Here is a 12,050-nt window from a genome sequence, read left to right on the forward strand (position 1 = left end):
AGCGGCCAGTAAGTCCCTTGGCCCGTGCCACTTCCAGCAGCCCCCATTGGTCTGGAGGAGCAAACTGCGGCCAATGGGAGCTGCAGTTGGCCGACCTGCGGACAGGACAGGTAAACAAACAGACCTGGCCCGCCAGGGGCTTTTCCTACAGAAGCGGCAACCCCAGTTTGAGAAACACTGGTGTAGACATAGCCTAAAAAAGGAGGGAGTTTTCCCCACTTCGAATATCCATAGTGACTGAAGGAAAAAAAACTGAAAACCCCTTTAAAATGGAAAGGGTTTGAACTGAAGAGCATCCAGAACTGGAAGGACAGTCTGGAGGCGGGAGGCTGTTCATGAACATTGGATTCCCAGGGGGGTAGACTGTGGAGCTGTTTTATGTTTGCTTTCCCTTCTGATTTCAACTTTGAATTTGTTGTTTTTCTACGAAATAAACTTCGTATTTTTATCCCAAGCAGGTCTCTGTTGTGCAAACTATGTGGAATGTATATGCCAAAGTGACCTGATAACTGGGAGGCTGTTTCACATCTTCATGAGTGACAAGCCAGAGGGGAATGGTCCAACTATCTACTAATTAAGAATGCAGGGAGGATGTATGTGGGGACACCCAGGACTGAAAGGGTTGTTGGTGTCAACCTGCAGAAAGAACTAGGCTGGTAAGAACTAGAGTGAGTCTTTATGCTTGTGGGCAGGCTACTGATGTCAGGACATTGAATCCTTGCTACAAGGCACAAGAAGACAGTGACAGAACCCCAACTGGTCTAGGAGAACCCCAAAATGTCTCACTTTCTATTTTTCAGCATAGTGGATATTCCAATCTAGAATATTGTGTGTCTCAGTTTCCCCATTCAGCTTTGTAATGCTGCTTGACAGTATAGAGCTAAACCACAGAAGGTTGTAAAGGGGTTATTACAGAACCTGGGAGGAAAGGTAAGACAATGACAGAGATAAGTGTGCCTCACATACACAGATTCAAAAGAGTTAGAAGAGAACAATGGCTGGCCCATTAGTTGGTGGGAGAACTGACCTAATTAGCTCTATCCAGGGCAGGTGTTTTGATAGCCAGGATATGTCAATGAAAAGGCTGACAGTCCTGACGGATATCTTTATATAGTGTTGTTTTAGTTGTATCGGTCCCAGGATATTAGAGAGACTAGGTGAGTGAGGTAACAGTAGCGTAGCTAGCGTGGGAGCAGGGCAGCAGCCACTCCCCCATGGAGCACAAGTGGTGCCTTGTCAATTTCTTGGCGCCTTTTTAATTTTTACTCATGCAGCCAGTGCTCTGGGTCTTCGGTGGCACTTCGGCGGCAGGCCCTCACTTGCTCCGGGTGTCTTTGGTGGCACTGAAGGACCTGCAGCCAAAATGCCACCGAAGACTTGTGGAGCAAGTGAAGGTCCTGCCGCTGAGGTGCTGCCAAAGACCTGGAGCTCCGCTGGGTGAGTAAAAGCACCGCCCTTCAGTAACAGTGCCTCAGCAGGTGGGGCCTTTTGTTTTTTTATCGCTCCCCCTGTACCCTTCAACCGGGCTACACAACTGGACAGTAAGGTAACGTCTTTTATTGGATCAGCTTATGCTGGTTAGAGAGACAGCTTGAAGAAGAGCTCTGTGTAACCTTGAAATCTTGTCTCTCTCACCACAGAAGTTGGCTCAATAAAAGATATTAATGCACCCACCTTCTCAATATGAGAGAGACCACTGGGTATGTTTGTATTGTAGTTCACAAGGTATAACTGCAGTTCGAGCAGACATACCCAATTTAGCTGTAATCTAGATAGCTTGGGAACCAGAGCAGTGAAGCTGTGGCAGCATGCATTTCTGCACAGGCATCGAAACCCACCTGGGATCCTGGGTAATTTCTTGTGGAACCAGATGGTCCTGAAGCTCATGCTGCTGCAGCTTCACTAGCTATCTTAAAGCTAGATCAGATACGTCTACTTGAGTTGGCAATAATACTCTTCGATTGTAGTGGAGAACATACCCACAGAGACAGAGGGAGAAGAATCGCAAGCAGTGTAGGCAACTTCTCTGAACTCAGAGGTGGGGAACAAATCAGCCTGCCTAAGCGATGGATAGAGAGGTTATGCGTAGGTAAGGAATACTGCTGTAGGACTCTTATTTTAAATCTACTTCTGTAACTACTAAGTTGGGGCCCACTCAGAGAGACCCTGAGAAGGGACAGTGGTATATGTTAGCCCAGTAAACATGACAATGGTTTGTGCCATGAGTAGTGTTGAAACCAGTTTTCCCTCAGCTGGAAGGAGATACACAGTAGGAAATGGTAGAGATGGGATCTTTAGGGGTACTAATAGAATGCAGAGAAATATCCCTCCCCCAGGGCTTTAACTTAAAAAGTGCTGATTCTTAAGGATGTAAGTAGGCTTGGCATAATTTTTTTTTGGGGGGGGAATAATTTCAATGGATGATATCAATGGCTATTTTTAAGCATTTTTTTTATTTTTATGGATTTAAATTTTCACAATTGTGGGAAATTATTGGAAGGGGTTCAGACAAGTTTTAATAACAGTAGACAGATTCAAAAAGGCAAAGGTTTATAACCATTAAAATACAAATTTTCAACATCACATGTCAAAATATACATAGTACATATCCTTAAATCAAACTCTAATAAGTTCTCAAGCAGCATTTTTCTGACTTTGCCTATCCATACATTTTGATTATCATCGATGGAAATATATTTTCATCAATTTGTGTGTACAGTGAAATTGACATTTACCAATAAAAATCGAATCCTTCCAAGCCTACATATAGTATTTGTAAGTCATTAAATAGCAGAAGTAAGAGTATTTTATCATACTGTACCTTTCTTCAGTTTAAATACTTTTAATTGCGGCTTATGTGTAGTTTGCAAGAAGCAGGTATAATTACAATTCAGGTCCTCCTCTTTAACTGTTTTAATCCACAATAGTTTTGAGGTATACTTCTTGTTTCCTGAATCACTACAACAGAGGTCTGGAGTTAATGAACAGTCTTTCCTCATTACTATATCCGAAGGATTCATTTCAATAAAGACATTTAAAGGCACAAATATATGTAATGTGGTCTTAAAGGGATGGCTGTTTCCAATAGCCTACTTAGTATTCACACCCAGTATGGATTTTATAAGTCTAAAAATAAGCTAACAAAGCTTTCAAATAACCCTTTCAAGATAGTCTTCTTCACCTTCCCAGTTAAGATATAAGACCTGATGTTTAACAGATCATTACAATAAGAAACTAAGTTTTTATGATTCTTTATGACTGCAGATCAAAATAAACTAGCTGTTCTGTACTTAAAAAACATGGTTAATGAATAAGCCAACTCACACATTAGACATATATAACTACATTGCTTCCCTTTTCCTTCTCATTGTCAAACTTAAATTAATCTTTTCAGTGAGGACAATATACTCTATCAGTAAGATGTGGAGGAGAGTCAGCATAGTCGTGTTCTCCATGGGCCCCTATGCATGAGAAAATCCAATATTTATTAGAAATTAAAACCTATAGTAGTTTATTAATAGCACCTTGGCCTTAGGTCAATGCAGAAAAAAAAAGTAATACAACAAAACTTAAAACTAAATCCAAAATTATAATATATTACAATATTCATAAATGCAGATTTTAAAAGGACATACATCATTAGTGAGTATATGATCACCATGCCACTTGCTTTTGTTTTATTTTAGTGGCTAACCATGCAAATAGGCTGACCACTTGAATCACAGGCATACCATCAGTTCCTAACAAATATTCTATTTTTTGAGAGGTCGTAGAACAAGGCATCCAGGACAAAAATACAGAAATCTTTTTGATCTCAAGTAGCAATTCAAATTACAGTGTAATAAACGATGGGCTAGATCTTCCACCTGCCCTAAACTGCATGGACAAAGATGGTTACACTTCTCAATGCCAGCATATCAGTCTTCTAAATAAGCTGTCTGCATGAATAGGTAATGGAGAGCTGTGAAGGCAGTGTGTTATTACACAGACTGTCTAAATATCTGGCATACCCATAAGTCTTTTTTTAGCAAGGGAAAACCATGTGACATCTGAAATAGAGAACTGCCATATCCAATTGCTTATTAATATCCTCTATTTTGATTTGATCAGGGATTTCACCTTTTAAACTTAAATCTAATCATTTCCATTCTGTGAAACCTAGAGAATGCAAGATTTTGAAAATGCTCTAACCAAGGAAATTTAAGTGAGAGAGTCCTGATGAGCTGTTTCCTCTGAGCATAACCGTGGCAAATGCTGTGGGTGCTACCTGTTCAAATCCAAAAATTAATACTACAATTAGGACTTTGGACAACACAGAGTTCATATTTGTCTCAGCTTTAGGAGGATGATTGCAGCATTATTTGGCAGACCAAAAATCTTCCTAAGAAAATGTGTATGGAATCACTTCCAGTCCCAGGGCTCATTCTGCTCCACATTTCTGTGCCATAGAAAAATTTAGCTCATACTTTAGCCTCAAAACACTTTAAGGACTAGTGCACTTAAATGGACCATCAGGAGTCTGGATAAAACATTAACACTGAATCTGAGACCTTGCTCTTTAGTTACCTGAATATGCTTATCCCACAAGCCATTTTGTGAGAACCAGACATCCAGATAGCCAAAAGAGTTAACTTGTTCAATATAATGCCATCAAACTTCCATTTATGCAACCTCCGTCTCTGACTAAAGACAATTACTTTAGCATAATTTATCAAGAGACTTTCCCATTGCGAGTATACCCAAACATTTAAAAAAACATTTCAGTCACAAGGTGTCTGTGACAGTAAAACCATATTTGCATATAAAAAGATAGTTACAGTGTGATTTATGATTTTATGGGGGAAAATACGGAGCCCCTTTTAATGCTAGAACAAAATCATCAATATAAAATTACAAGTAAAGGACTAAAAGACAGCCCTGTTGAACCCCCTTCATAACTGGATTCTTCAATTAATTATCCACAGGCCTATGCCCAATCTTGGTCACTGTGTCTGCGAAGAGCTCTTAAAAGAAAAAAGTAACCAGGGTTTATTCCAGTATCTCCAGTTTGCCATAAAGACAATCCCCATCAATACAATCAAAGGTCAATTATAGACCAACAAAGCTGCATACAATTTCCTCTCCTGAAGGAGGCACATATTTGTGAATCAAATAAGAAAAAACAATTATCTGTAGTGGAGGCGGCCCTTTGGAACCAGCTTTTTCCTCAGCAAATTAATTACTTTTTCCTGCCCAGTTTCTCTAGTCTCATTAAAGGACACTTAGTGTAAGTCCAATAAATTAACTAGGTGGCAATTCCCAGAATCTTTTCTATCCTCCTCTTTTATAAAGTGGAATAATAATGTTGATAGCCCAACCTTAGGAGAACATCCTTGTATTGTTTATATTAGAGGAAAAGTTTAGCCAAAACAGGTGCCCACTAGTCAACGTTTCTTTAAATACTTCTACAGGGATAAAATCTTCCCCTCGTACTTTATTACAGCATTATTGATCAATTAAAAGGTCAGCTTCCTCACTGGATCCTGCTGACCAATCTGGAAGGGAACAGGGAATGGAGGCTACCAAGCTGATTGTGCCAAAAAGTTATTAGATGGTCTGATGCTGCCAGACGAGTGCCAGCTCTTACCAAGGTAGCAGGCATTAGCTAGAGCTGACAAACTCATAGCTGGAGACCAGACCAGTTCACTTATTATTAGTGTTCTCAAAATAGGTAGAAGTCTTATAAGAATGCATTTAGTGTTTAGAGTCTATCGACTGTTTTTAAGTTGCTGTGTGTATTAATGTAATGTCTGTATTCATGCAATAAGAAAATATTACGTTTTGCTGTATCACTTGGAAAATGTTTGCTCTAAGACTTGTTAACTCAAGATGGGAAGGAGTGTTTTCTTCCTGTCCATCCAGGACTATTAAAATCAGATAAGTCATCAAGGAACGTCACAATATTAAAGGATTGGTTAATGGCCCGATGGCACCTTGAAATGCTATGTGCAAGAAACTCATCCTATGGACTAGGAGGCTGAATGATGGAAATAAAACAAAGACATAGGAAATATTTTACCTCTTCGCTGTTTGAACTCTCATGGAGCTAGAGACACTAAACTGAAGGCCAGAGATCCCCAGAGGTTACCCCTAGGTCTGCCTGGAAGGCATTTTGAATGCACAGATCTCTAGAACTCTACCAACTTTTAGAATTTAAATTGCAACTCATTTGTGTGTATATGTTGGCTTGCTTTAACTTGTAAATAACTATTTTTTTTCCTAGTTAATAAACTTTTAGTTAGTTTATTACAGAATTGGCTACAGGCGTCTTCTTTGTGTAAGATCTAGGGTACCAACTGATCTGGGGTAAGTGACTGGTCTCTTGGGATTGGAAGCAACCTGAATATTTTGTGATCTTTGGTGTAAGTGACCATTGATCACTAAGTCTAGTTTGCCTGGATGACAAGCTAGACTGCAGAGTCTTAAGGCCGGGCTGGGTAAACTTTTGGCCCGAGGTCCCACACGGGGGTTACAAACTTTATGGAGGCTGGGTAGAGAAGGCTGTGCCTCCCCAAACAACCGGCCCCAACCCCTATCTGCCCCTCCCACTTTCCACTCCCTGACTGCCCCCCTTAGAACCCCTGACCCATCACACGCACACGCCTGCTCCTTGTCCCCTACCAACCCCCTCCCAGGACCCTCCGCTCCTAACCACCCCCCCCCGGACCCTACCCATCCAACCCCCCTGCTCCCTGTCCCCTGACTCCCCCCCCAGAGTCTCACCCCATCCAACTGCCCTCTGCTCCCTGTCTCCTGACTGCCCCCTGAGATCTCCCGCCCCATATCCAACCCTCTGGCCACAGCCCAGGCCCATTTACCATGCTGCTCAAGCAGCAGTCCTGGCTGCCACGCCACCCAGTCGGAGCTAGCCTCCTAGCTGGGACCTCAGGGGCCGGGCAGGACGGTCCTGCAGGCCGGATGTTGCCTGTGGGCCATAATTTGCCCATCTCTGGTCTAAGGGCTGTGACTCCATGGTAAGACTGTTATAGTGATCCAGTGTTACCGTGATTTTTTTTTTGCGTCTTTCAGGCTTCTGTGAGCAGTAAATACAATATCTGAAGGGGCTCTTGGAAAGAAGACAATATGCATAGTGAGTGATCAGTCATTGTGACCTGCACAGGATGTGCCATGTTTCTCTTTCTCCCAGAGGATAGAAGTGACTTTGTGTATACGAAGTGCAAGCTGTTCTCCATATTGGAAGAGAAGTTTAAAGGACTAGAGACCCAAGTATCAACCCAGTGTTGCATCAGAGAAAATGAAAACTTTCTGGATAGAAGTCAGCGTTTGATACTGCAGGCACAGCATGCTGAAGAATCAGAGAGGACAGTGCAGAATGGGGAAGAAAACTGGTAGCATGTGAAGAAGAAAGAGGAGAACGCATGTACTCCCAGTGCAGAGAGAGGTAAGAAACCATTTTAAAGCTCTCTGAATAGGTGCTATGGTGGAGAATGGAAGAGTCATCTGAGGGGAAGAATCAGAAAGAGACCCCACTGGCCAGAAGGCATGGGATGCATTGTCCTGGGGGATGGAGGTTCCAAGACCACCACTATGAAGAGGAAGTGATGGGTGGTGGTGGTCAGGGACTCCCTCCTAAAGGGGACAGAGTCATCCATCTGCCATTCAAACTGGGAAACTTGAGAAGTGTGCTACCTGCCTGGAGCTAGAATTCAGGATGTGAAGGAGTGTCTGTGGAGACTGATCAAGCCCTTGGCCCGCTACCCCTTTCTACTTCTCCATGTGGGCACCAATGATACTGCCAAGAATGACCTTGAGCTGGTCACTGCAGACTACGTGGCTCTGGGAAGAAGGATAAAGGAGTTTGAGGTGCAAGTCATGTTCTCGCCCATCCTTCCTGTTGAAGGAAAAGGCCCAAATAGGGACCATCAAAATAGTGGAGGTAAATGCATGTTTGTGTAGGTGGTGTCACAGAGAGAGCTTTAGATTCTTCTACCATGGGATGTTGTTCCAGGAAAAGGATTGCTAGGAAGAGATGGGATCCATCTAACGAGGAGAGGGAAGAGCATCTTCACAGGTAAGCTTGCTAACCTAATGAGGAGGGCTTTAAACTAGGTTCGCCGGGGAATGGAGACCTAAGCCCTGAAGTAAGTGGGATACCAGGAGGAAACACAAGGAGGAGGGTGCAAGAGGGGAGGCCTCCTGATTCACATTGAGAAAGTAGGGCAATCAGCTAGTTACCTTAGGTGCCTGTACACGAATGCAAGCAGCCTTGGAAACAAGCAGGAAGAATTGGAAGTCCTGGCACAGTCTAGCAACTATGATGTGATTGGAATAACAGAGACATGGTGGGGTAACTCACATGACTGGAGCACAGTCATGGATGGGTATAAACTGTTCAGGAAGAACAAGTGGGGGAGAAAAAGTAGAGAAGTTGCACTGTATGTAAGAGAGTAGTATGACTGCTCAGAACTCCAGTATGAAACAGAAGAAAAGCCTGTTGAGAGTCTTTGGATTAATTTTAGAGGAGAGAGCAACAAGAATGATGTCATAGTGAGCATCTGCTATAAACCACCAGACCAAGAGGATGAGGCTTTCTTCGGACAACCAGATCACAGGCCCTGATTCTCATGGGGAACTTCAATCACCCTGACATCTGCTAGGAGAGCAACACAGCAGTGCACAGACAATCCAGAAAGTTTTTGGAGGGTGTTAGGGACAACTTCCTGGGGCAAGTGCTGGAGGAACCGACTTGAGGTCGTGCTCCGCTTGACCTGCTGCTCACAAACAGGGAAGAATTGGTATGGGAAGCAGAAGTGTGTGGCAACTTGGGCAGCAGTGACCATGAGATGGTTGAGTTCAGGATCCTGACAAAAGGAAGAAAGGAGAGCAGCAGAACACAGACCCTGGGCTTCAGAAAAGCACACTTTGACTCCCTGAGGGAACTGATGGGAGAAATCCCCTGGAAGGCTAATATGAGGAGGAAAGTTGTCCAGGAGAGCAGGCTGTATTTTAAAAAAGCCTTACTGAGGGCACAGGAACAAACCATCCCAATGTGCAAAAAGAATAGCAAATATGGCAGAAGACCAGCTTGGCTTAACAGAGAAATCTTTGGTGAGCTTAAACACAAAAAGGAAGCTTACAAGAAATGGAAACTTGGACAGATGACTAGGGAGGAGTATAAAAATATTGCTTGAGTGTGCAGGGGTGTAATCAGGAAGGCCAAAGCACAATTGGCTGATGTTATCGCAGAGCCATTGGCCACTATCTTTGAAAACTCATGGTGATCGGGGAGGTCCTGGCCAATTGGAAAAAGGCAAATATAGTGCCCATCCTTAAAAAAGGGAAGAAGGAGAATCTGGGGAACTACAGCCTCAACTCAGTCCCCGGAAAAAACATGGCGTAGGCCCTCAAGGAATCCATTTTGATGCACTTGGAGGAGAGGAAGGTGATCAGGAACAGTCAACATGGATTCACCAAGGGCAAGTCATGTCTGACCAATCTGACTGCCTTCTATGATGAGATAACTGGCTCTGTGGATATGGGGAAAGTGGTGGACGTGATATATCTTGACTTTAGCAAAGGTTTTGATACGGTCCCCACAGTAGTCTTGCCAGCAGGTTTAAAAAGTATGGATTGGATGAATGGACTATAAGGTGGAAAGCTGGCTAGATCATTGGGCTCAGCAGGTAGTGATCCACGGCTCGATGTCTAACTGGCAACTGGTATCAAGTGCAGTGCACCAGGGATCAGCCCTGGGACCTGTTTTGTTCAACATCTTCATTGATTGCACCCTCAGCAAGTTCATGGGTGACACTAAGCTTGGGGGAGAGGTAGATATGCTGGAGGGTAGGGACAGAGTCCAGAGTGACCTAGACAAAGTGGAGGATTGGATTATGCCTAGGGCATTGCACATGTAAATACAGTGAAAACATGGTAGACATTCTTAAAAAAATGTTAAGCTACATTAAAAGTCATGATCACAGACATCCTTCTTGGAAACCTATGGCCAGTTGATAGGTAGATTGTAAGAGACAGGACTGAAGGAAACTCAGATGTTATACTTAACTAGCAGTCCACAAAATGCAGTATGTTATATTGCGCAAACACTGAAGAAAAATATTTTGCAGTAAACATACTTACAAATTATATTCCTTTTCACATATTGATTGTTCCTCCTTAGTGTTCTCTGAACATGAATTTAAACTTTTGTCTATCCAGTGCAGGAGGTATACTGGCTTGGCAGCATTCGAGTAACCCAAGAAAACTGTGCAGTTGAGTATCACCTCTTTACCTAGGCAAAACAATATAAAAATTAACATCCACTCATATGACTAGCATATACCTTCACAAGGCAATGAAGTGTCTGATTGACAGAGATACAATCTGAATGTCATAGGACAACCTTCAGTGTGGCTCTCAGCATATCGAGAAATACAGCCAACCTTTCTGGGTATTACAGTATCCATGCAAGTGCACTGCAAATTGACTGAACTGTCCTCTTTAAAACATTTTGAGCCCTTAACAGCTGAGATACTAGCAATGAATTTGGATGGCTGCAATTGATGCTAATTTTCAACTGATAGACATTCAGATGTCTTATAGTTGAGGGGTGATGAGCCATTTCCTTCTTAACACCTTATATGCCCCTCTTCTGTAACTAACAATATATATTCAAGCCAGGTGTGTGATGAGTAGGTGGCCCACCAGATTACAAAAGTCTTCTCTCACATCTCCACACAATTCTTCCATACTAGAAGAAATAGGCCATGTCTACATCTAAAATTTTGCAGCGCTGGTTGTTACAGCTGTATTAGTACAGCTGTATAGGGCCAGCGCTGCAGAGTGGCCACACTTACAGCAACCAGCGCTGCAAGTGGTGTTAGATGTGGCCACACTGCAGCGCTGTTGGGCGGCTTCAAGGGGGGTTCCGGGAACGCGAGAGCAAACCGGGAAAGGCGACCAGCTTCACCGCGGTTTGCTCTCGCGTTCCCGGAGCCACCCAGCAAACCGCAGGGAAGGGGACCTGCTTGCTCGGGGTTCCGGGAACGAGAGAGCAAACCGGGGAAGGAGACCAGCTTCGCCGCGGTTTGCTCTCGCGTTCCCGGAGCCACCCAGCAAACCGCAGGGAAGGAGACCTGCTTGCTCGGGGTTCCGGGAACGAGAGAGCAAACCGGGGAAGGAGACCAGCTTCGCCGCGGTTTGCTCTCGCGTTCCCGGAGCCACCCAGCAAACCGCAGGGAAGGGGACCTGCTTGCTCGGGGTTCCGAGAACGAGAGAGCAAACCGGGGAAGGAGACCAGCTTCGCCGCGGTTTGCTCTCGTGTTCCCGGAGCCACCCAGCAAACCGCAGGGAAGGAGACCTGCTTGCTCGGGGTTCCGGGAACGAGAGAGCAAACCGGGGAAGGAGACCAGCTTCGCCGCGGTTTGCTCTCGTGTTCCCGGAGCCACCCAGCAAACCACAGGGAAGGAGACCTCCTTGCTCGGGGTTCTGGGAACGAGAGAGAGCAAACCGGGAAAGGAGACAAGCTTGATTACCAGAGGCTTCCTCCTTCCACGAAGTCAAGAAAAGCGCTGGTAAGTGTCTACATTGGATTACCAGCGCTGGATCACCAGCGCTGGATCCTCTATACCCGAGACAAAACGGGAGTACGGCCAGCGCTGCAAACAGGGAGTTGCAGCGCTGGTGATGCCCTGCAGATGTGTACACCTTCAAAGTTGCAGCGCTGTAACTCCCTCACCAGCGCTGCAACTTTCTGATGTAGACAAGCCCATACTCCCCCATTTTTATATCCCTACATCACAAGCTATTTTCTGTGCAATGATGAAGCATTGTAGCTGTGTCAGCTCCAGGTGCTGACATTTTGCAACTACGTTTGCCAATGTGTTGTGAAAGCAATCAGCTTAGAGACTCTCAAATACTGTAAGGTTAATTTAATAGCACAGGCGTTTCATTTTCAGAGAAACATTCTTGGTTTTGCTATTGTTATGCACTGTATGCAATGTAAACTTAGAGGTCAAGTAGCTGCCTGATTTTAGAACTCCGAGGGCATTGTT

The 12,050-nt window shown here is 44.1% G+C and overlaps 1 protein-coding gene across 1 annotated transcript in view; it reads right to left on the reverse strand.

Annotated features, from left to right (window-relative positions):
• LOC115654985 (interleukin-18 receptor 1-like) overlaps window positions 1–12,050 on the reverse strand; it is a 39,384-nt gene that overhangs the window by 8,974 nt on the left and 18,360 nt on the right. Inside the window, 2 exon segments of the mRNA XM_030569930.1 lie at window positions 2,822–2,958; window positions 10,138–10,288. Coding sequence (XP_030425790.1) covers window positions 2,822–2,958; window positions 10,138–10,288 — 288 coding nt within the window.

Source organism: Gopherus evgoodei, chromosome 1, assembly GCF_007399415.2.
Source record: "Gopherus evgoodei ecotype Sinaloan lineage chromosome 1, rGopEvg1_v1.p, whole genome shotgun sequence".
Classification (NCBI taxonomy): Eukaryota; Metazoa; Chordata; order Testudines; family Testudinidae; genus Gopherus; species Gopherus evgoodei.